At 43.1% G+C, this 25,949-nt stretch overlaps 1 protein-coding gene across 16 annotated transcripts in view; it reads right to left on the bottom strand.

The window, feature by feature from the left end:
* STN1 (STN1 subunit of CST complex) overlaps positions 1-24,338 on the bottom strand; it is a 50,259-nt gene extending 25,921 nt beyond the window's left edge. For 2 of the 16 annotated variants that reach the window (XM_044751507.2, XM_044751493.2), the window contains exons 1-7: positions 23,928-24,337; positions 23,427-23,619; positions 16,854-16,949; positions 11,930-11,998; positions 6,583-6,747; positions 5,452-5,575; positions 4,129-4,303 (exon numbers count right to left, since the gene is read on the bottom strand). In XM_044751507.2, coding sequence (XP_044607442.2) covers positions 4,129-4,303; positions 5,452-5,575; positions 6,583-6,747; positions 11,930-11,998; positions 16,854-16,949; positions 23,427-23,559 — 762 coding nt within the window. In that variant the 5' untranslated portion in view covers positions 23,560-23,619; positions 23,928-24,337. Of the gene's footprint in view, positions 1-4,128; positions 4,304-5,451; positions 5,576-6,582; positions 6,748-11,929; positions 11,999-16,853; positions 16,950-23,426; positions 23,620-23,812; positions 23,837-23,927 lie in introns of those variants that run through there. The other 14 variants (XM_070483870.1, XM_070483852.1, XM_044751480.2 and 11 more) reach the window with 13 other exon arrangements.
* Between the last annotated feature and the right edge of the window lie 1,611 nt (positions 24,339-25,949).

The following is a 25,949-nucleotide window of genomic DNA, read 5'->3' as shown; positions in this document are numbered from 1 at the left end:
AGTAGGGATGCCAGCATGTAGAAAGTATTAACTAGTCCCCTCTTCTTACACGGAGGAGAACGGAGGCAACAGCTATGCAGAGACCTGTCAAAGGTGGTCCACGGGCTGAAGGTGGACGGGGATCCTCCAGGAAGTGAGACCACCACATGGAAGGAACCTCTGCTGCTGTCAGTTTGCTCTCTCCTCCATTTCAATATTTCTTCCCTTCTCTAAGAGAAGTTTGCCTAGAGAGGTTACCAGTCATCCTATTTCTTATTCCCAGGGAAGCTAGGTTTCCAGCCATGTCCCCGCATGGTTAACTGGACTGCGATCTTCTTGCATCGGGGACTTTGTACTCCATCTCAGCCATCTCCTCCCTGGAACACAGTGGGTGACCAAGAAAATATTTTTGTAATGAATGGATAGAAATACTGCACTATAGAGGCTGTGGCCTTATTCCACTGGGGATTTTCAGTTCATTCCTAAAACAAAGAAAGTGGTGAACAACAACTGTCCTTCAAAGTACAGATCTATTTTTAATGTGACAGAAATGTGTCAAGACATTAAAAAGATCAGAGTGCCAAAGAAACATGGCAAAGCTTCCAAAAAAGTGTTTGAAGGCAAAGTCCTAGCTCAAATGGAAGGTCCTTAAGGCAGTGACCTGGGGCAGCACCCACAGATGCTGAAAGAGAGATGTGCTTGAGATTTGCTGACACCATTTCCTCAAAATGTCAGGCAGAGGAAAGAAACCCCCAAATGGCCTCAAGCGTTGACAATTCCATCTGTAAAGAGACCTTATCTTTCTAGAAGTGGCCTCCCAACAGGCATTGTTTCAATCTAATAGAACTTGGTGATGTTTCACAAACGTGCTTTCCTGGGCTGAAAAGGACAGTCTAACGCTCTTAATTAAATTAATAGTCTAAGTTTTTCCATAACAGAACAAGCTGAAGAACCTGGTCATTACAACACTGGGGCCTAAAAGTGGACAAACATTCTGGGTTATGACAGCAGCCATTCTCTGAAGGGAGAAGGCCGAGAAATATCTGACGACTCCCACGGGCAGAAAAGCTATTTGAGTGCGTTTAGAATAAACACCTCACCTAGCAATCCTCAGCCACACATCTCTTTATTGAGGGGGGCTTTGGGGTTTTAAATTTCACACGAGTGCTCTTACTTAGGGGAGCACAATCAACTCAACATTGATTCCGCACAACACTTTTAACTACTTAATCTTTATAATTCTAAGGAGACTTGGGTTTTTTAGTCAAATTAATATAAGGATCCTAAGGGTCAAGTTGATTACATCTCTTACCAAGACAGAAATAAATTGGAAACTAACTAGAAATGATTGTTATCACACGATTACTCCCATCATTAAGAATGACTCTTGGTTATCCCCAGACCATAGAAAAGCCTGGTTCCTCCTCCCAGACTCCAGTAAGATCCAGCAGCAGGAAGAGAGAGTGCTAGGCTTGCAGATTAAGAGTGCAGTTTCAGCTGTGAACAAGGAGGACCCAAGAGAAAAGGCTCCCTGTAAACATAAACAGTATGCAAAGCCTCCTTTCCAAAAACATTTGCCTCAGCTGACCTCGGGACATATTTCTGTGCTGGTTTTAAGGACACTGTCTCAACGGTAAAGGCTCCAATCATCTCATCCAGCCAGGAGCTTTTCCTGGCCTTGGGTCTTTCTTGCCTTTTTCTAAAGAGCAATGACACACTCATCTGATTCAGGAAACTGAAACTACGCAGAGACAAAAACAGTGCCGGGTTGACCGTGGTGAGCCTTAACAGGCCTTTCCTCATCACAGGTCAGGAACTGGGTGGATCTCTGAAATATATAGAGTCTTCATTCCTAAACAAGCTCGACATTTATCCAGCTGTCAAAGAAACAATGGTTTTGCAAGGTCTGCTTATCATGTTTCTGGATTTGCTAAAAGGCCCACCATGGAAAAAAGGGGAGAAAACATTCGAACCTGCGCTCTCCCGGCCTCTGAACTATAACACAATCACAATGATTTTTTTGTGAGGCTTTCATCTGTATGACAACAGAAACTGCCAAAGGATCTAGGATTTCACCACCATTGTAAAGCAGCCTTAGTCTCCCAGGCTCTAGGAAACAGAATTCAATTTAATGACACTGACCACCCCAACCAGAGTCATGTGAGGGAATAATTCATAATTGATGGAAAAATAGTTTCCAAAGACAAAACAAGTATAGTGCCATATTCATTTCTTTTTAGCACTGTGCAGACACAAGTTTCTGCTCTAAGCGTTTTCCAAAAGTTCCCCACGGACTGTTTTCAATGGAGGAGGCTTTTAGTCCTCAAAGAGGCCTCATGTCTCTCTACTTAATTATAGCTATTGCAGAAGAGCTGGTTCACAGGAAGAATATGGTCTTCGTTAAGCTTCAAAGTTTCCTTCCAAACATGCCAACAGAGTGGTCAGAAGTCTAGGAGGCCAGCTTGGCGTGGAGCCTCCTCTAAATGATTAAATGAAAGAAGGTCAACCTTGCTGTCAGCGGACAGCTGGAAAGCTGCAACTGTTTAGAAGCAACAGTGGCACAGAACAAAGCGGCCCGTCCTGACCCTCTCCACCTGGGCGTTTCCTGAAACAATATCCCTCATCTCCGTGTATGAAACCTCGGGTCACTGGGCACATAGCCCGGTGCCAGGAAGAGATAATTAGGTTCGCGAACGAAACTGAGAAGCAGTGGTCGTGTCTAGGAGGTCAGGATGGGGACCCGGTATCTCTTCCACCAGAATCACGAAGAATAACTTCCGTTCCCGAACAACGGTATTCACAGCAGCCCTGTTGGTAATGGCAAAAGGCTGGAAAACATTTAAACAGTCCAGGAATGGAGAGACTGGTTAAATAAATTACGGTACATGTAACAAAAGCTATTACATATTGGCAAATCTATATGTACAGCCAAGAAAGACTCTTGGCTTTAAGACGTGCTGTTCAATGAAAAGCTAGGTATAGATGGGTATTTAGTGTGCTATCATTTGCGTAAAAAAGGGCTGCAACTACTTCTAGTTTCTATATGCACAGAACATCTCCAGAAAGACGTTCCTGAGACTAGTCGTGGTGCCTGTCTCTAGCGAAAGTGGGTGGGAGGGAGGATGGAAGAAAACTTACTTTTAACGAGATACTTTTGGGGACTATCACCATTTGTTCCTTCAATCAACAAATAATTATTGAGCACTTACTTTATGCCAGCCCTGTTCTAGGTCCTAGTTCTAGACAGCAAAGAACAAGACAGACAAGACCTCTGCTCTTAGAGAATTTAAGTTCTGGCGGGAGAAGAGGCAGGCAAACAAATACAAACCAGTGATATCATAAGATATGAAAACAGGGTGATGACATAGCGAGGAAACAGGTGGCTATCAGAGCAGTTAGGGAGGGCAAGAAGGTGACATTTAAGCAGAGATCATTCCCTGGTGGGATAAATGGAATAAATAAATACAAGTTGTGTTGCAATAACAAAAAACCTAAGAATTGCAATGAAAGCAAAAGCCTAAAACCACAGTCTCAAATAATTCTTAATTCCAAGCAAATAAGTCAACATCAAACAACTTAAGTTCACTAGGGGTAAAAATATGGGGACAGCTTTTTCCAGGACGAATAAACATTTACTTGAGAGTTCCTTGAAATTTTTACTTATAAATCAGACTGACTCCAACTTGGTCTTTATTCAAACTCTTAAAACACAATAGGTTCACTTTATCCAGAAGAAGACAGAGCAAGTCATTAACAACCTTGGTTCAAGTTCAAGAATCATCTTGCTGATCGCTCAATAACCTTGGAAGGGTAATTATCTCTTCTCATCTACTTCCCCCTCACTTGGCTCCTGCTGAGATTAAATACCCATCTCGGTGAGTACTAAGTACTACGAACCTTAGACTATTTTCTTTTTCTACCCAAAGATTAAACAAGGAGGAGGAAAGAGCAGGTCCATTTTCACTTCAAATTCTCAGTGGTCAGTGACCTTTCCAGAATAGAAAAGACATGTGATAGAGCATAACTCTATTCCCTGGGTTCACTCTGGGAGTCTTGATGCCACAATCCCGCAGTCCCGCTCACCCACACCCTTCAGCTGCAGCCCCGGGGCAGGGACTGGAATCCTCACTGGGGGCACGCTGCACTTACTTGCTCAGCGCAGGCGCTGTGAATCACAGGCTGATTGGCAAGGGACAGCAAAGACTCCACCATTTCCAATTCCTGCTGGTAAAAGGTTTGCACTCTGTTCTCCACGAGGAATTCTTTGGCTTTTTCACTCAGCAAACACGTGAGACTGGCCAGGTCTAGGGCGCTTGGATTGCTGCTGGGGGAAAGTTTTAAAAAGCTCTGCAGAAAACCATCACCTTTGTTCCTTTTTGGTGTGCATAAAACAGAAACTTACCTAGGAAACACAACACTAAATGGATGCCTGTTTTTGACATAAAAGGCAATTCGTACAGAGAACACTGTGTGACTGTTTAAAAGGATGAGGCAGAACTCTGGGAACTAAGAGGAACTAAGAAACTCATGATAGATTAAGAAGTCAAGCTGCAGAATAGTATGTAAGGTATGGTGCCACTGTTGCAAAAAAGCAAATGACAACCCACAAAATACATGGGTGAAGATTCATGCTCGTGCACGCACAGAAGAAAAAGTCTGAAGGATACACATCAACCCAGGAACAGCGGTAACCTCTGGGGAAAGGGACCGACGTGGGAGAGAGGAAAATGGGAGAACTTTCACTTTTTACTTTATATGGGACTACAGTTTGAGAGTTTTTTTAATATAATTTTTTCGAATATGTAATATATACACATGCTGAAAAAGTTAAAGGGTACCCAGTGAAAAGTGTCCTTTCCATCCTCTCCCCACGTCCCACCTCCTAGGCAGCACTATTATGGATTCTGTCTCCTCCCAGAGTTCTTCGATACAGATACTAGCAAATATGCATACATTCTTAATCCTCCTGTCTTTTTTCTCCCTCCACACAAGACAGTAAAATCGCCCCTGGTTGAGAGCGACTGGTAATATTCTGTAGCTTTTTATTATGCTGTGTCATGGTGTAGTATTTTGATTACAACGTGCCTTAGTGAAGTTTTCTTCAGATTTCTTGCCTTGGGGCTCACTGAGCTTCTTGGATCTGTTTATAGCTTTCATCAAACTTGGAAAAATTTCAGCCATCACCTCTTCAAATATTTTTCCTCTGCTCCCTCCAGTCCTTTAGGGACTCCAATTACACATATATTTTCCTTACCACAACTTAGAACACCTGTCCTAGTATCATCCTCACTTTACAGATAAGGACAGTGAGGCAGACAGAGGGTGAGTGGACTTGCCTGCAGCCCTAGGGTGAGTAAGTGGGCAGTTCAGGATTGGAACCGAGGCCCACTCCAGCACCTGAGCTCCCACGGCTTGGCCCTACTGCTATGGCCACCTCTTCAGTCAGTGTTGAAGTGACAGGCCATAACTTACCTTAGTGCCCCTTCTTTCTCTAGGGCTGGGCTGCGGAAGGGCTGGTCATAAACTTTTCTGTAGATACTGGGCAGCTCAAGCATCCTTGCAATTTGAATGTTGCACACTGGATCGTCCACTTTATCTAACAAGCCGTGGGGGAAAATACGCCACAGAAATTACACCGAGATAATTTCTTTTCCATGTCCAAATTGCTGCTAGGACCACAGTAAACAAGGCACTTGGTGGGTTTCCTTCCTGGGGGTGCCTAGGGGTCTTATAGTCTAGATGCACTAAAAGTTTCCCAGTCATCCTGCAAGGGGGAATGCAATGCCTGAGGGATCACAGGCTTGGCCAACAGGAGACAAGACTACAGAAAGCACATTAGTGTATTCACTCATCTGTTACAATGGTGGACAATGGGGCCGTCCTTGAGATTTCCAAGCAAAATGAGCCAGTGTAAAGAGCATTACTCATCTGATACAGAACGATCCTCTTTCTTTCTTTCTTTTTTCCTGAGGAAGACTGGCCCTGAGCTAACATCTGTTGCCAATCTTCCTTTTTTTCTTTTTTTACCCCCAAACTCCCAGCACATAGTTGTATATCCTAGTTGTAAGTCATTCTAGTTCTTCTATGTGGGACGCTGCCACCGCATGGCTTGATGAGCGGTGTGTAGGTCCATGCCCAGGAACCGAACCAGCAAACCCTGGGCCACCAAAGCAGAGCATGCAAACTTAACCACTTGGCCATGAGGCCAGTCCCCTATCCTATTTCTGATTAGCTGTTTTCTTTCAAAGTTAAGGGACTGAATGGTGTTCAAGAAATCTCCATCATTTTGAAGAATATGAACACTCTGCCCTAAATAGGTTGACACTTAAAACCTCAAAGTACTTTATAAACTCTATCTTGTCCAAATAAATTTGCCAACTACATATAATAGTTTTCGTTCCCAATTTATTTATTGTTGTCTCTCTTTAAAATAAGAAATGCTGCCTTTCTCAAGAAAGCATGTTATGCAATATAATTTCCTCTATTAAATAGAGTCAAAACTTTTTATCTGAAGTTTTCAGAAGTCTGACTTATAGCAAAACAAGAGTTTACTGGACACAAACCCAGAATAACAGCCAATTTGGCAGAAACATCTGTGCTTACAATAAGCAGTGGCATGAATTTCTCGCTCTTCTCTGTATGTGCGGACATAACCTCTGATCCGGATAATGTCCCCAATTTCTATCTTTGTTCTCTGCTCAATGGTCTCTTGCAGCTTCTTAAGCTGGGAGGTTAAGCTCCGCTCTCTTGTACTTGGAGGAGCTGTAGCTGTTCGGGCCAGAAGGAAAGAGAGAAACGCATAACACAATCCCGCCACCACATTCATAAGATAGTGTTGGGGTAAGACTAACATAAGACATTTCCTTATTCTACTTCTGATTAGTTTCTCTACTATAAAAAAAAAATCTGTGTAACCTTTTGAAATCCTCTGTTGAATAAAAGGCATAAGCTGTAATTATTCAAAAGCAGAGTGAAGGGGTCGGAGTCTAGAAGATTTGACAACCCAAGTGGGCGAGTTCCCACATGGCTCCCACATCTTCTTTCTTACCCCTGCATTGCTCGACGGGTCCTGAGCTCAATTCTGCTTTGAGTCCAGCTAGGTTTGGTGGCAACAGCTCTAAACAACTCTTTAAAGTGTTCTTGTGGGGAGACAGGTGTGGCATAAGGGGAAAGGGGCCCAAGAGTCTCTTCTTGTGATTCTGTCTATTTCCCATCTCGGCGTTCAACACCCTAATCTCTCATCTCTCACCTTTGTTGTGTGACTAGGCTAATCTCTCTCTTCCTCTCTCTCTCTCATGCACACACACACAAACACACTGCTTGAAACCACAAATTTAAGCAACTTCATGGTGAAAAGAACCCAATGCACATTCAATTCTAAATAATTTCTATCACTTAAATTTTCCTTCCAAATTATATTATTTAAATAATAAGAATAAGAATAGCCACAAACGATTGGGTACTACAGGTGCCGTTGTAGGGACTTTACAATGTATTAGCACATTTAATTCTCACAACCACGCCTATTTATTATTAGCCCCATTTAACAGATGAGGAAACTGAGTCACAGAGAGGTCAAGCAATTTGCCCAAAGTAAAACACCTAGTTAGCAACAAAGCTGGAGTTTGAACCCGGCAGTCTCTGACTCCAGAGCCTTCCTGCTTATTCTTAATTCTCTGCTGCCTGTCCCATGAGTATACTTGTATTCCCCACAGTTACTGATAGTGTGTTTCGATGATTTGTGTTCTGATTTTCTGCCTAGAATAATCTCAAATACACATATGCATCCACAGAATCTATACAACCTGGTATTTTAAATAACAATATAGCATTCTGTCATGTTAACATGCCACAGTTTGTTTAGGTAGTCTCATTAAATGTTTCACCCTCCTCCTTTTCATAATTTTTCATTTTGGTTTTTATCACTAGGGCTGAAGGGGGCTTAGAAGTCAGCACTTGGGTAACTGGAGTCCGACAGGCCTGGCTTAAATCTTGGGTCACTTCTTACGAGCTGTGTGACTCTGGGCAGGCTGCTTAACCTCACTGTGCCTCAGTTATGAAATGGGGATAACAATAGAGTCCACCTCATACACAGATTGTTGTGTATGATTGAAGTCAATCCTTACATTGTCAGCTCAGCACAAGGCCAGATCCACAGGAAACAGTCAATAAATATCAGTTATTGCGAAAAAGAATTAAGCCCTTTAGACAAAATTATTTTGTTTTCTTTGAGGTCTTTCTTTGGGGATCACTGAATAGAAAAGTACAAACAGGTTTACAGTTCATTACATATCGTCAGAATGTTTGCCAGCAACAACTAACTGATCATTCTCTTTTTACAAGGTGACACCTCAATGTGTGCTTGCTTATGACTCCCACACTGGGCTTCGGTCATTGGATGTTTAATACCTTAAAAGTACATAAAGATTCCATAATGTTCTATTTTGCTCTTAAATTGCCAGGGAGGCTGTGTGTTTTTATATAAGATGATCTACTCTCTGTATTTCCTTACGTATAAGCCCTTCATCTCTTTTGAACACTTTATGTTAATTTCTGAAAAATTTTTAGGGAAGCTTTATCAGTTATGCTTATTACATCCAATCTCTCCATTCTACTGCTTTCCTTTTTAGGTTTATTTGATTTCATTTTATTACACAAAAGTGTGACAAACTCTTTTAGTCTATCTCTCTTGTCAATGGTGATAACTTTCAGTGTTCTAAAAGCTAGGGACTCATGAGAGCTTAACATATACACATACCCTCAAATTTTCTGGGATAAATATCCAACTCGATCTCCTTTGGGTTATTTTATGTAAGCTGAAAGATAGGCATCACGGTAACCTCTTTTTTAATATTGTTATCTGCCTGAACCAACAACATCTGTTAAAGGCTGTTTTGTTTCCTACACTGTATTATTTCTGGTTTGTCATATATTAGGGAATGACTCTCGTTTGTGGTCTATTGGTGAAATTTTCTGCTTTTTAATCTAATACAACTTAGATAACAGTGGCTTTGTAATGTGCAAAGGCATTACTTTGAACACATCTTCTATACCAAGGGATACAGCAACCTAGGGAGCATGGACTTTGTGTACCTGGGAACCAACAGCTAGGAATCTAGACACAATCAGTGTTAATGTTACTCAGCTTACTGGGTTTCTTCAGAAAACACCCAAGTATTACTCTTTTTTTTTAAAGCTTCAGTGCTTAGTTGTGTATTCTCATTGTTAGTTTTAATTCTCTATGTGAGCTATCACCACAGTATGACAACTGAGACGGATGGTGTGGTTCCACAACCAGGAAACAAACCCAGGCTGTGGCAGTGAGCGTGCCGAATCTTAATCACTACATCACCAGGGCTGGCTCAAGTATCACTTTTATTTTTTTGAGGAAGATTAGCCGTTAGCTAAAATCTGCCATCAAACCTCCTTTGTGTTTTGCTGAGGAAGACTGGCCCTGAGCTAACATCTGTGCCCATCTTCCTCTATTTTATATGTGGGACACCTGCCACAGATGGCTTGATAAGTGGTGCATAGGTCCATACTCGGGATCCGAACCAGTGAATCCCAGGCCACTGAAGCAGACTGTGCAAAGTCAACCACCACGCCACCGGGCTGGCCCCTTGAGCATCACTTTTTAAAAGGTTATTCCAACTGTGTTCCTATCCCCAAGTCCTCTTCTGCTTAGGTTGAATTTTAGACGTGTTTATAAATTCCACCACCATTATTCAGACATTATAGGTGATAATAAATGCTTCACATAGCACCGTTAAATGATCAGACTGATGGCTTGTCCGAGAAAAAGAGGCCCAGCTTTCATTTAAAGGGTGAGCCAAACTGATGAAAGCAGGGCTCAAGCGGTGTAATTTAATGAATAGAATGAGACAGCTGGAGCCTGACAGAATTTCATTTTAACTAGCCTATTCCACCCTGATAGATAAACTCCTCTTAAAATTCTAACATTAAGGGCCAAGCTTTCTTAACTTTTCTCATAAGCTAAGCCCAAATGGTACATTCAATGTGAAATTTCTAGGAGTTAATACTATATTCTTATACCTTAATGGACTGGAACATGATTTTGACTCAGACTAAATTTTGTTTGAAATAATTTGTCTTTGTTGGCCACTTTCCAGCAGAAAGCTTTAAAACTGAGGGAAATTAAATTAAAAGGGAGAATGGGCTAGTGGGAAGAACTTAAAAATACCACTTCACATATAACGTGACGAGAACCATTTTCAGGCTTTTCCTTGTGTTCTTACCCTCTCTTTTTATTTTCAATGTGATTTCCCATTAAGGCTACCCGCTGTGACTGTTTATCTATTCATCTACTTACAGATATTTTAAAAATCTCACTCTCAGTATTAACAGCCATTTTATCCAAAAAATTACTAAGTATAAGAGTTATAGCATATTCCTGATGATGTCACTTCTTAAAAAAAAGGAGTTGATTTAGAAAATTAAAACAATGTCTAAATCAGGAGTCTGCAAACTATAGTCCTTGGGCCAAATCCACCTACGATCTGTTTTTGTAAATAAAGTTTTATCAGAACACAGCCGTGCCCGCTTGTTTATGTACTGTCTATGGCTACTTCTGTGTTACAATGGCAGTGTTGAATAGTTGAGATGCACACCATACGGCCCACAAAGCAGAAAACATTTACTGTCTGGCCCTGTACAGAAAAAGGTTACCAACCCTTGGTCTGAAACAAGTATGCATGTTCAAACTACACCCTCTGCTGAAGACTGTGACAATATAACAAGCATAAATCTGCAAATGATTTTAATATCCTAGACATATATGAAAATTCAAATATCTGATAGTCTTACAGGTTTATTTCTTGCCTGTGAGATAGCCACATGAAAACCTGTTGTCTCCCTTAATTTTTTTGGCTACAAAGCTTCATAAGCAAAGCAGTGTCATTGATTTAGATGTTCCAAAATTAGGAAACGGGAACACCAAAATCATATGAAACTGACAGCCAAATTCTAAGTAAATACACCAGAAAATTAAGCAAAGGAATATTCCACCAGTTGGTATAGTCAAAGTAGGAAGTTGAGATTCTGACGGATAATGGTAAAAGGAAAGAAACCATTCCAAGTGTTACACATTCTTACCATGTATATCACAAGGAGAGAGATATTGGATGTTAGATATGAGAACAGGCAACATTTATTGAATAGCCTCACTGTGTATGGCACCATATTGCTATGCTGTAAAATAGAGAAAAACAAGGTCCCAGTCTCTGTAGCTTCTCTAGAACCAAAAATGATTACCAATCTGGCACAATATTTTTTTTAATATTATGAACTTAAAGCAACTTATAAAAAGAACCTAAGAACTATTAAAATATTCTCAAGAAATTCCAAATGCTGTTTCAGTGTTACAATGTGTTCTCTATACAATTTCAAAGTTCTTTTTCAGTTTATATTATTCATGGCTAACTTCAAAGGAATCCTCTCTTACTTTCTCAACAATCTTAGAATTCCTGGCATATTTGTTTGTACGTGTACAGATTTTAGAAAATCTGGATCATGGTAGCACAGAAATTAGTGGCAACCATGTAGAAGGAAAAGTCTTCAAGACCTTCTTTGGTCAAGTGATACGCCTGGAGCAAGGGGATTCTGACCTGACTGGCAATTAAGCTAAAACATCTTGACTTGCCTAATAACTGGCATGGTAAAAATGAAATGCTGAAACTCCTAGTAACCTATTCACCTTCCCATAGGCTTATGAGGAAGTGAGCACCAAAGAAAGGGTTGAAAGAAAAACTGGCTCCCCTATAGCATCCGTGTGCAGAGTAGCCAAAGTTCCGGGCACGTGGCTTCAAGTTGATCAATGTAATGCCCTAGTGGATAAATGTGCAAATTCAGCACTACAGCTGTTCTGATGAGCTACCCGGGATAAAATCCATCGATTAGCTGAAAAGCAAAGAAGCATCGCAAATGAAATTACCTGACGAAGATTCGGTATTGTTCAACTTTTTCCAGCAGATGCAGTTTATAACTCCAGTGCTATCATCCACTGTGAGAGAAGGGCAAAAGAGTAGAAGAACAGAGATGTGGGCATCGCTGGTGAATTAGCACGTTCTCATTGCATTCAGCCATCCTCAAAGATGACATTTTTCAATAGCCTAATTGTGTAAATCTCTTATCGAACTCTCCTTCCACCTTTAGAAATAATCTCTCACCATATACCATTGGGAACCGCTTGTCTGCAATGACAATGTAATACATGAGCCCAGTGGAATGTAGTCAACATTTCATTTACCTTACCTCAAGGGTACTAATGATTCTTGTCTAAACCTCTCTCAAAAATGGTGTCTGCAGGAAGTTAAGTGCAAAAATTTCTATGAGTACTAACAATATTAGTTACAATTTGTAACTAATACAAAACCAGCCTTGCTCTCCAACCCTACAAGAGAGCATCCCATGGTCTGTGTTTCGAGGCACTCAGAGCGCTGCCTTCTGTCAACATTTGCGCTCTCTCTCTAGCTCGCTGACTTACCAAGACAAAGCATCCCAAGTCATTTGGCCTGGGCTTCTCTTTGAAAGAGCTTCTGCCCAGTCCTTACCACTGCAGGGGATGTAAGGAAAGCCAAGTACATCACAGAAGTGCCAAGTTTTATTTTCAGAATAGAAAATAATTATATCTGGTCACACAAACAATACTGGTCTGGATTATTTTACCCCTAGCGCAAAAAAACCAAGACTTCCCACTGTACTTGGATTTATAACCACAGAGGAATTTGGAGGTGTTTTCTATGGGATGACAGGCGTTTTCTCTTTGCCTAATTTCTGACAAACTCAGAACAGAGGTTGCTAAACATGTGGTAGGTGGGCTTAATGATTTTTAAAAAATCATCAGCTAGACTTTTATAAAAGCACATGTAATACAGAAGAAACCTCAGGCAAAAATTTTTATTGCTGGTTTAAATGTGTGGAAAGCAGAAGCTGAGAAGAATTACTTCTATTACTAAAATAAATTCTAGATGGATTTTATTTCATTAAATGTAACACAGGTAAACCTAATAAGATGAAAAGAAAATACAGATGAATGCTTTTTAACCTCGGGCGTATAGTTGGCAGGGTGACACTTCTGTAAGCAGACCTCGAAAATCAGAACTCATTTGAAAAAGTCTGATATATTTGACTAACTAAAAACTAATACTGCACAGCAATTTTCCAAAGGATGGAGTTAGTGTCTTAACATATAAAGAGCTCAGACAAATTAATAAGGAAAAGAACAAGACCACAAGAGACAAAGTGGCCAAGAAAAAGAACATGCAATTCATAGAAGATATAAAAATGGCCAATAAACACGTCAGTACATTAAATTCACTAGTTCCCAGAAAAAAAGAAGCAAATTTAAGTAATTTCTCAACTACTAGAATGACAAATAGTAAAAATACTGATACCCTCATATGCTATTAGTGGGAGTGTAATTTCATACCAAATTTCTAAAGAGCAAGTTTGGAAATGTGTATCAAATTTTGAAATGTATATATCCTTTGACTCAACATTTACTTCCAGTAATTTATCCTGAGGGGAAAAATAGAACAAATACACAGATATACACATCCTGTATAAGGTTGTTCACTGCAATCTTGTTTACGTTACTGGAAGTTGGAAATAACCTAATTGTTTATAAATATGGAATTGGTTAAATAAATTACAATGGCATAGCATATGAGCATAAAAAGTTATCATGAGGGTCTCTGTTCATTGCTGTTAAAAGATATTCATATCTCACTGTAAAACAGAAATCAACTATATTATCTTATATAAAACCTAATTTATGTAAAATATTAAAGAATGTGTTTTGACATAAATGATTTTAAGACATTAAAATGCTGATAGCATTTAATTTAGAGTATGGGGAAGGAACCCCATGTTCAATATATACGTTGACTGAAGGTCTAATTCCAGAAATATTAAGAGAAAGAAATACGCGTAGCAGTAACGAGGAAATAAGGCATATCTGTATTGCTTCAATATTAGGAACATGTTAGAAATATTAGGAAGGATGCTCACCCAAACATTGCTTTTGTCTGATTTATAGGGTTTCACATGTGTTTTACGTCCTTCACTAAAATTTTCTCTAGCTTAAAAAAAATTTTTTTTTATAATGAGTATCATTTTAAGAAGCAAAAAAATCAATTAGGACATTTTGAATTTAAAAAAATGTATGACACCTCCAGGCACACCACTTCTCTGGCCAGTTTAAAATCTTGATTTAGAATGGAAAGTCAAAAAATATTAGCACACAAACGTTTGTTCTAGAAAATGTGAGGACATCATGGTCTTGATTGTAGCTTCCCAGGCTTCTAGGTCTGAGCTTGAGTAGCTGCCAGGTGCTCTGTGTGCTTGGGGCACTGCCAGCAAACCCTGACTTCCTAGCTTATAACCTCCCCTGGGAGACCCTCTGCTGGCGCCCTGCGGTCTGGCTGCTGGAATGCCCCAGAAGGGGAGCATCCTTGCAGTGCCTCACAACGTCCTGCCCAGCTGGGAAGCACCGCCTGGGCCACTGGCCTTTTGTTCCAACCACTGGACAAGTCAGTGTGAGCAGGAAGCACCCCCAGCACAGGCTGTGGTGCGTCAGGCGGAGCAGAACCCAGGACAGCAGGAGGGGCCACGTGGCAGGTGGCCCAAGAGACAAGTTGGGCCTGAGGACAGCAGGAAGAGTACAGCTCTCCCTCGAACAGGCCTCACGAGAATTTAAGTCGCAAAAGCGTTTCTACTCTCAATTACTCCAGCCTTCGGTGCTTTTCATCTTCCCATAGCCCACAGACGTGTCATGCTCTCACGACATCCACTCTAAGGGAAATGCTTATTGGGGAAGAGTCAGACACATCACCCTCCTCGTTTTATAACAGGAAAAGGGGTAAGTGAAGCCCCTTTAGGTCACAGGCATAATATCCGGCTTGGTTCTAGGGCCCGGACTAATGTCCTCAAACAGCCTCATTTATTTCATCTAAAAGACAGAAAATTAAATTTTGGGGGGGGAGAGGGGACATGGGGAAGAGAAAAATCAAATTGAGTTATATGGAGACTATTCAGCACACTGGAGTCAGTAAATAGATCGGACCCATGAGTAGAACCTTGAGCAAGCAACTGAGCCTTAGTTCTCTCAACGACAAAATGGAAATAATATCTGTCCTTTCTATTTCAAAAGATTAGGGGGAGAATAACATGAAACTATACATGTAAAAATGCTTTAAAGGGGCCGGCCCCATGACGGAGTGGTTAAGCTTGTGCACTCCGCTTCAGTGGCCCAGGGCTTCACTGGTTCAGATCCTGGGTGCGGACACAGTACCGCTCATCAGGCCATGCTGAGGCGGCATCCCACATGCCACAACTAGAAGGACCCACAACCAAAAATATTTAACTATGTACTGGGGGGATTTGGGGAGAAAAAGCAGGAAAAAAAACTGAAAGATTCTACTATTTCATCACTGGTATTTGGAGAGGAAGTACCATATTGTACTACAGATAATGTATCCGCCCACAGCTGGTATGCTGTGGGAACTTAGTGAATACTTGTTCAATTGTCTGGAGAAAAAGAGAACCAATATCTTTGGTAAAATAAAGTAGAGAAGAGATCCACTATGGGGATGCCTGACAAGGTGATCTGTTTCAGAATATTAAAAATATATATGCTGGGGGCTGGCCCGGTGGTGCAGCGGTTAAGTGCATACATTCTGCTTCGGTGTCCCAGGTTCGCTGGTTCAGATCCGGGGTGCGGACGTGGCACCGCTTGTCAAGCCATGCTGTGGTAGGCATCTCACATATAAAGTAGAGGAAGATGGGCACGGATGTTAGCTCAGGGCCAGTCTTCCTCAGCAAAAAGAGGAGGATTGGCAGCAGATGTTAGCTCAGGGATAATCTTCCTCAAAAAAAAAAAAATGCTGGGACAAAGCAGAGGGCATGAGAAATCTCATATCTCACATGTTATTTTACAAGCCCAAAACAGTCATCCTCAGGAAAATGAATACATGTGGAAGAAATGCAGTGATATGGGATCCGTAAATTATCAGTCACGCACAGACTGCCAGGGAAATCTTCTTGGTCACTCAGTTCAACCGCCTTCTGTCTTTCCCCAAGTAGAGGAAGAAGATAAATACAAGGCAATACCACAAAAGTGACAATGTCAATTACAGCGACGGTTTGGAATTCAAAGTTAAGCTTCCCACAAAATGTCCAACTTGGCCTCTTAACTACAGAGAATCTTAGAGCTGCACAAGGCAGTATATTAAAATACTTACATTGAACTCTGAAAAAAATCAACACCTGTGACACTAAAATCATACTGTAACAATTCGCTGGTATTCAAACTACAGAAACCCCCTATTTAGTTTCCATGAAGCGGGAAGGGAGATTTTCTGATCATGGATATTTACACCTTTGAGTACCAGAAGACTTTTACTTTTTAACTGTTCTAGACATAAATCTTGTAAATTATTTTTCACACACCTCCCTGCCTTCTTAAAGAGTCTACTTTAATATTAATCTGGCCTTTTCTTTTTAAAGGTATCAATATAAACATACACTACCATCCTTTGCTATTTACAGCTATGTCCTCAGGTATCAGGGGTCTGTCCCTGATCACCCAGTGATCCCAGACTGCTGCATTTTAATTCTCCCGCCTCCTAACTCCCCAGCAGCTGTCACTGGACAGTATTCATCAATATCATTCCTACCCGTTGCCTCGTTTGATACTTAGTCCACATCAGTCGCTCCAAAGGGCTCCCAAAAGAGGAAAGCGCATGGGGTTTGTCAGAGTCCCCATCTGCTCTGAAGGCTGGGGATGTTTCAAATTCAACATTCAGCTAAGTGGGGTCCTTCCACATAAACTCATCGTCAAACACAACTGTTCTTACCTCCATAACTGTAGAAAGCATCTTTCTCTCTCACTCCAATTACAGTTCCCAAGATATCTACCTGCTTTATTGGATGTCCGTTGTAAAAAAATATACCTGAAAAAGGGAAAGTCCATACAACAGATGATTACATTTTCTGCTTCAATGATGTTAACTGTGGGGGAGGGGGTGGGGTCGGGTCGGGGGTGGAAGTGAAAAATCAGTGGTATGCTGCTTGTGGAAATGCCAGACTTAAAAATCAGCCCTTGACACATGGCAAGCCCCAAGAAATTCAGATGTCTGTCCCTCAAGGGTCCTAAGTGGAAAGCCTGGCTCTAAAGAAGCCTGTACTAGCAAAGAAAAGAGAAAACCAGTGTTGCCCAACTGCATTTGGTCAATCTTCTCTGCACTTGCGAAAATGAAATGGACCTCCGTGGAGAACTCTCACAAGGGGCCTGGAAACAGTCATTCTATTATGTGACCAAAAACAGTGCTGTCTCTCAAGGGACTGGAAAAAGAAGACAGGAAACCACGAGAAATGGTTCTTTGGTTCCCTTACTGGTGTTTTTCTAGGAAACCAGTCATCATTTCTATGATTTAGGAGCAGCATTTTTTTTTCAAAAAGAAAAAACAAAGGTTACAAAACGCTACCCTCTGGGGCCAGCAGATTACATCTCAAAAGCTTCTCTTTTTAAAACTCTATTTTCAAAACCTAGATGCCAGAGGCCAGCAAGCGGGTCCCCCCTTAAAGGGGAAATGTGAGAGGGTGAACTCTACACACTGACCCCCAGAGGCCTTTTTTGGACTCGGGACAGGACACAGACAGAGGGACTCCTGGCAGGGGTGAGTCCTTGATTCCACCCCGAGGTCCCAGTGCTGCCCTGGCTCCTGCAGAGCTTCCCTCCTTGGTCCCCCTATATCCTGACCTGAACTCCCTATTTTGGCTTCAGCTACGCGTTCTGTGTTCCTGTCACCTGCAGCTCAAGTTCTGACCAAAATCCTCTCCAGCCTCTTTTTTCCTCCCCACAATGGCTGAACTCTTTATTTTCAGAAAGAGGCTATAAACTTTTAATTGGTGACTTCTTTTTTAAATAAATACGTGAATTGTAAACAAAGAAACAGATATCACTTCGGCCATTTGACTGTACATTAACCCCCTCCCCACCAAGCCTGGTCAGAGCCTCTCTTCTCCTCATCCATGGGGGACCCGTGGCCTGAACCCCGATGCCCTTCAGAACCCCTAGACTGGCCTCTGCTGACGGTTCTCTTGTTTCCCATGTAGATAAAAGGGCTGGGGACGAGTCGCTCACAGCCGAGTCCCAGGGGAGGGACAAGGAGGCTCTAAGCCTCAGTCAGCCAGAGATTCTAGGAGAGTGAGATATGGTTTGAAGGAAAGAAAAAAACATGGCAAATTTAGCCAAAAGAAGGGCCCTCTCTCTTGGCAGAGGCATACTTCCAAACATGACTTAGTGGATTGGAGACTGTGCCCAGGGTGACCTTGGGGACCACGAGCTGAAATGGCAGGGCCACACGAGAGGAGCCTGGGTCACTGTGTCATCTCCAGAGAAGGGGTGCCTCCATCCAGGAACACTTGGATTGAATGGGGACAAACTGGCTCCATAGAAAACCCATGAAATTTTAAGAGCAAGACAGTTCCAATTCACTTCTCCTGAGCTCTTGTGATTGAAATCCTGGTGTTTCAGTTACTACCTTTGACGACACCTTGGGGTCCTGTGCACCTGCCTGTCTGCATTGACCAAACACAGAGGAGAGAGGGCGCCTTCAGAGGAGAGGGGTCCCTGCAGACCTTCGCAGGCATGCTCAGATGCTCAGGCTTCCCAGTGGCAGAAGGAAGTTTAAACTGGGAGAATGAGCCTCCCTCGAGGTGTGGGAACGGAGTCCTGTACTGAAGTGTACGCCCTCCTCCCCCATGCCTGAAATGCTGTGTGCACAGAAGGGCTGCGGCACAGCACTGCTCTGGTTCTCAGGTTTGTTGTAGAGCCAGCTGGGGCTTAGAGCAGCCTGAGCCTCCGGCTGGTCTCTGGCTCCAGTCAGCCCTTTCTGCTTTTCCAAATGCACTGTGCAACTAATGTCACTTTCTTTTTCTTTTTTTTTTCTTTGAGTAAGATTAGCCCTAAGCTAATATCTGCCGCCAATCCTCCTCTTTTTGCTGAGGAAGACTGGCCCTGAGCTAACATCTGTGCCCATCTTCCTCTACTTTATATGTGGGACACCTGCCACAAAATGGCTTGACAAGTGGTACATAGGTCTGTGTTCCAGATTTGAACCACTGAAGCCCAAGCCGCCGAAGCAGAACATGCAAACTTACCTGCTGCGCCACCGGGCCAGCCCCTAATGTCACTTTCTGTTTATGCACTAAGCAGAGCAAAGTTAGAGAGAACCGTTTTCTAGAACCAGACTCACCTCCCCCTCCCCCAGCCCAACGGATGGTCTGTCCTGGTTGCCAGGCAATTGCCTGCATTAGAGACAGAACACTCCACAGGGTTCCGTGTGGTCAGTTGTGGCCCCCAGGACATTGGCAGTTGGAGACAGAGCCCTGGAGCCCTTTGTATCCATGGAGGGCCTGCTGCCTGCCCCCAACATGTGTTTCCGGCTGGTCCTGGAGCTGCTGTGGGGTGCTCTGCTGGTGATGTCTGAAAGCTTGAGACAGTCCCAGGACTCCTTGGGTTTCCCTGGGACACCCTGGTAAGTGCTGCTATGGGGGTTTTCATAGTAAACAGCCAGCGCACTTTAAGAAAGGGAAAAGAGCTAGCCAAAAGGTGTTCTGCCTGGGTTGAAGCACATGGAAACGGCCATGAGAAGACTGGACCAATCACACAAGCCAATGACATCCGTAAGTCATCTGTGGCGGAGACCAGTGCTCCGAGGTGACCGACTCTGTACTGGGCAACACTTGATAAAACCCCCAACCAGGTCTTCACTGAAGGACACAACAGACCTTCTTGAAAATGGACAGAAAATGGAGCCCCCTCAGCTTTTCTCTCATAGACTGACAATGGCTCGCTTTGAAGGACAGACAAAGTCACTCAAAGACGCAGAAAATCCTTCCAATCTCAAGTGACTGATGCAAAAAAAAAAAAAATCTTAAAAGCACCACAGAACAATAGAGCACAAATTTAGAAGAAAATAACAGATGGTTTGAATAAAATCACTCAGAGAAAATTGACTAAGGAGGAAATACACTGCTAGGAAATAAAGAAAAAACTTCCCAAAGTGAATAAAAAACATGAACTATATCTCAGAAGCGCAACCTCTATAAGACGGGCAACGATACAGAAAAAGAAACGGAGAGGATCATTTCCTTCTATCAACACAAGAGTCTCCTCTATGAGAACAGAGCTCAAGAAAGTTGGATGGCGGCTTTGTGGACTGAGAGAAAGCTCAATGAGCTAAGAAAAGAAAACAATCACAACAGACACTGGCTAACGTTGAGTTTAAGTTGCAGCCTTTCCCAAGTGGTCCTTTTGCTCCTGCTGATCCGCATGCAGCCCAGAGGCTCAGACATATCAGGGGATCCAATAGATCTTCAGGTCCCCAAGAGAGAGGAGGGTCATGCTGGGAGGGCTCAGGGATCCAGGGTCACAGGCAGGTATGATTCAGTGTTCCCAGCAGCAGCCTCCTAAACAGTCACAACCACAGCAAGGCATCTGCCTGTGTTTTCTCTCTTTTAAAAGTACTTTTGATTTATCTCGTTCTAGTCCAACTGTTATTTAATTGATGCTACAATTGCTCTCATTGAAGTTTTATAGCATCAAAATGCCTAAGATAGGGGCCGTCCTGGTGGTGCAGTGGTTAAGTTCTCACATTCCGCTTTGGCGACCGAGGGTTTGCCGGTTCGGATTCCGGGTGCAGACATGGCACCGTTTGTCAAGCCATGCTGTGGCAGGTGTCCCACATATAAAAAGTAGAGGAAGATGGGCACGGATGTTAGCTCAGGGCCGGTCTTCCTCACCAAAAAAAGAGGATTGGGGGCAGATATTAGCTCAGGGCTCATCTTCCTCAAAAAAAATAAAATAAAATAAAATGCTTAAAGATATTTTTTAAAATACAGATTCATTTAATACAATTCTTATGAATACATTATTTTCACTTCATTGGAGTTTCTAGAATTAGATAATACAGGTATTGTATTTTGATTTCAATAAAGGGTTCACTATTATTTATCCCATCATTAAAGTCTGACATGGATAGAGACATTTAGAATAATACGGACTATCTCTGTATGCTGTGAGCTGTAACCAAATCAAACCAAACAAAACAAACCCAAAACCTAAACACCACCACCACAGTCCAACTTCGTAATATTTTTTATTAGTTTAACCCCAAATTCACAGGTTAATGTAGGGAAGTTGACATTTTGCAATCATTTTGAAAGCAATTCTGATGCTAACTACCCAGAGCAAGGTCAAATTGACAGGTTAAGGGCACAGAATCCCACAAGATTGCTCTCACTTCAGTCACCAACCCCAAGTTTCAGGGTCCTCAGGGCATCCACACTTCTAACCAACTGGCTACAAATTTAGGGGTTCCCACAACTCCCTTAGGTTTGATAATTTGCTAGAATGACACACAGAACTCAGGAGGGTGCCATCCTCACAAGTATAGTTTTATAATAAAAGGTACAAATCAGGATCAGCCAAACGAAGAGATGCAGAGGACAAGGTATGGGGGAATCCAAGCGTGAAGCTTCCACGTCCTCAGGACACATCACCCTCCCGACACACTGATGTTTGATTACCAGGAATGCTCACCCAAGCTTCAGTGTCTAGAGCTTTATCACGGTTTCATTACACAGACATGAGTGAACCACTATCCACATAACAACTCAATCTCCAGCCTCCCTCCTGGCCCAAGGGGTGGGGCTGCTGTAACCGGCTCAAAACCCAACCCTCTAATCATGCTTTTCAGGCATGGACACACCCCACCCTGAAACTACCCAGGGGCCCAGCATGAGACACCTTAGTTAGCAGAAACTCAAGTGTGGTTCAAGGGGCCACTGTGAATAACAAAGACATGCCTCTCATTCCTGAAATCCAAAGATTTCCCAGGTATCAGGACAAAGGCCAGCCAAATTCTTTACGAGACATTCGTTTCTTGTTTTATCATTTTTTGGTGTTAACTTCTGTTATTTCGTTTAAGGTATTCTTTACTGTTTAAATATTTCTAAATTTTATGCAGTCAAAATAAAAGTTTTTTCTTTATGACAAACAAAGCAAAACAAGACAAAAATGAAAACCTAGACTAGTGGCATTTCCCACCCCTCAGAAGCCAAGAGTACAGTCTAAAGAAGATCATGCTGTGAAATTATTGTTGATGTCTGCTTCAACCATGAGACTGCATTTTAAAAACCACGTCGGAAGCATTATCACCAGTGACACAGCAAAGGTCAGCGGGACCAGTTTCCTTGGTTTGTTGTTAATACACCATAAAGTCCTTCCCTCACAGAGGAGGTAAGCCCCTGATGACACCTTGAGCACCTACAGGAGATCCGTAAGAAAGGCTGGCATTTGGGGTGTGAATTCATTTCTTCCCATGGAGATGAGCTATGGAGAATACCAGACTGTTCTGGAAAACAGACAACCGTGGGGGAGGATGGCTGCCTTCCAAGGAAAAAAAGAGACCATTTCCAAGAATAATTAGGAAATAAAGGTGTGATGGAAAATCTGTACAAAAGGCTTTAGTATAAGGTCATCCAAATATATTTGTACATAGAACTGGAAAAACACAAAACGTTGTCTCATTAAAACTGTGCATACTTGACATTCTTGGCTACTTCTGAATCACAGCTTGCTATTCATGCAAAATAGCAAAGAGAGTTTAACTAAACTTCTCATATAGCACAGCAAACACGTGAAGATCCACCCACAGCTATATGAATTATTTAAATCTACCCCAAACTGAATTTGTTATATTTTTAGGGAGGAAGAGCCTGTTTTAGTGACCACTACTCTAATAAAAAAAAAGCGATTTCTTTAACTTTACATATGTAATGCTCTGTTGCTCCAATGACTATTTCTTGCTGGCCCACTACCTGCCAGGCACTGTTGTAAGCACAAGGCAGATGACGTCCCTCCTCTCGGGAGTTTACATTATTTTTATTCTGATGAATTCAAAACAAAAGAAAGCGCCATAGAAAAATCGGGCATAGTTAATTGCCATTCTTACAAAGAAGATACCTAACCTTTACAGGCGAGTCACAGACCCAGACCAGGTAAGTGGCTCCATCAGGAAACAGCAATGCCTAGGAATGCCTGGTCCAGTAAGCTTTCCACCAGAGCAGACCCAGAAAAAACTGAGCATTTTTAAACATGAAAGACCTCAAAAAACGTTCCTCAGTAGAAAGGTTACTCCCTCAAGCATCTATTAACAAAATAAAAATAAAAAAGATTTAGACTGTTTTTAAGTTGCATAGAAATGAACTCATTTGAGGGTCCAGGCTGGGTCATTTACAAAGCCTGCAGCAGGGAAGTCTCTCCTGAAAGCCCCTATGCCCCAGATCTCTGCAGCTTTAAGGAAGGCAGCATGGGGTGTAGATGCAGTACCGGGCATCCTCCAGGCTGACAAGCCACATACCTGGCACCTGGCGGGACTCCTTCAAGTCCAGGATATCCCTGATGTAGAGTTTTGCAAAGGCTAGAAACACAGGATCCAAACCCCACAAGAGGGAAGGGGTCTCCTCTTCACACCAGCCGGATTCAGACTGCATCGGGAGGCTGGGCTGTGGTTTCCAGCCAACCCTGAGAAGCTCTGAATCAGAGTCGAGGATCTAGATGGGAGACACAAAAATCAGGACGCAAGGAGGTTAAAGTGGGTGAAATCGGCATGGCCCCAAAGCTGTTCCCGGGCGGGCACCCAGAAAGCTGGGAGGGGTAAACCCAGGGGTCTTGGCCCTATCAAACTGGACGCCACTGGCTTGAGGACAGAGGCGTTCCTCGCGTGAGAACTCGTGAGTTCCTTACACTCCCCCTGGAATCTCCTCTGCCCCGCGGGAGGGTTTCTCCTTTCCCAAAGTATCAACTTCGAAACGGTTAAACAAGCTTTTTACTTTGGGGAGTTATGTCCACACAGGCGTACCCTGAAAACTGCTTTAAGGGGTGGGCTCCAGGGAGGAATGCGCGCCCTCCTGGGAAAATACGTGCCGGACAGAGTGGAGGGGTCTGCCCGTCGCTCCGCCCCGGGACTTTCTGGTAATCGTCATGCAACAGAAAAGAGGAAAACAAAACCTAAAATCCGCCCCTAACCCCCACTGCCACCCCCGCGCGCGCGCCTGCGCCCGCGCCGCCGGTTCCGAGAGCGCGCAGGCCAGGCCGTCCCGGCGCTCGGAGGCCGCGGGCGCCCAGCAGCTGAAGGAGGCGCAGCCGGCCCCGCCTGGCGCTGGAGGTCGCCTCGGCAGTTCCGGCCCAGACCGGGCACCGGCCCCCGCGCTGGACACCGCGGGCCCCCGCGCCGGCCTTTTCTCCTGGCCTCCCGCAGCCCCGCCCCCTTCTGCGCCCGCCGCGGCCCCGCTCCGCCCTCCTCCAGGTCGCGACTTGGGGGTTGACTCTGACTTTGCTCCTCCCCGAAATCGGTCTTCCAAGCCGCTCTTTCTCTTTGTCCCCCCGCTAGTGATGGGCCCGTGAGCCAGGACCTCGAAGAGGCTGGTTCAGACCAACCTTGTTTGTTCCTGATGTGTTAAACGAACAAGTAAAGCAATACTAGAAGCAGGATTACATTGTGATATATTTTAAATGTTTACTACACTGATAAATGACCTACTAACACACACACACACACACATTGGGAATCTACAGCCTCACTTGGAGATAATGACAGTATCTAAATTTAAATCCTTGAGTAAATATGAGCTCTTGTCTCCGCCCAAGACTAGCCTTCCTTGCAAGATCATGACAAATTTTGTCTCCTTTCCTCTTACTCTGTGTACATTCTGGAATGTTGAACGTTTAAGATTTTTGAAAAGCAGGCATTTTGGTAAATTATGGCCACCTTGATATTGCTTGTCCCCACTAGCCCTAATTTAAAGTGAGAAAAGAAACCACATTCCAGGGCCATAAATAAATAAGGTACATCATGACATTACTCAAGATGGCAAGAGTTCTTTCTGTTTAACAGGGACTCTGTCAAATGGAAGGAGGAGTACAGGTCACTCTGGCAGGCCATCCCTGGAGGAGGTAGATGGTGACCAAAGAGATAATTGCTAAACTATTTAGCAGAGAAGAAACTTTAAGCAGCTAGAAGGGAAAATGTGTGTCATTAGAAGAATGGCATTTAATTACACCCGTGGCTGCTGAGGAAGCTGAAAAATAGAGTCCTTGGTAAAGTTCAGCATCACCCGGATTTTACTGCCATCAACAGTTGGGTCTGTGGAGGTTAAAAATTTAATTAAGAGAAGACACTCTTTCTAGTAGGGGAGGCTTTCTTCGAAGAACATCCAGTAGGACACCCAGTAGGACGAGTGCTTCCGGCTGACCTGTCAGATGGGGAGACAGGTTGGGTGACATTTTCCTGACTGCATATCTCTGCTCCAGGGCGGAAGCCAAGAAGAAAATCACTATTGGGTGTACTCAGAGCCTGAGAAGTTTTCAGGAAGGACTCTCAGGGGTAGAGTGCTAGGAACCAGGGCCCTTGGAGACCCCAAGCTTACTGCCGGCCTTGGGGAGGGCCACACCCGGGTGGAGTGAGGAGAGCAGACTGCCCCAAAGTCATCTTTTACAATGAAGGGAGGACTCCTTGGAGTCTTTTTGATCTGAGCTCAAAACGGGAAGGAGTGGGTTGCAAGGGAAACCTAAGGTGATATGTGGAACAGAATTTCCAAACTCCAGAAAGATCTAGAGGAGTTGGGAAGATCTTCTTCCCTGTCATCCCCATCAGGATAGATTCCAGCTTCCCAAAGCCACTGCCTAGAGGTGGAATGGGACTCCTAAAACCATGAACACTGGAAGGCTCTTCAGCTTGGGATTTCATAACACTGCAAAGTAGATATTTCAAAACCCAATAGTCCATACTTAATGCTAGGAGCCTTTCTTATGGCTTCTCCATGTGAAATAACCTGGTTTTGTGAGCAGTTTTGACCATGAGACAATCCTTCCTAGAAAGTTA

Source organism: Equus asinus, chromosome 2 (assembly GCF_041296235.1).
Source record: "Equus asinus isolate D_3611 breed Donkey chromosome 2, EquAss-T2T_v2, whole genome shotgun sequence".
NCBI lineage: Eukaryota > Metazoa > Chordata > Mammalia > Perissodactyla > Equidae > Equus > Equus asinus.
Note: the sequence above shows the minus strand (reverse complement) of the source record. Positions and strands in the feature narration are given on the sequence as shown.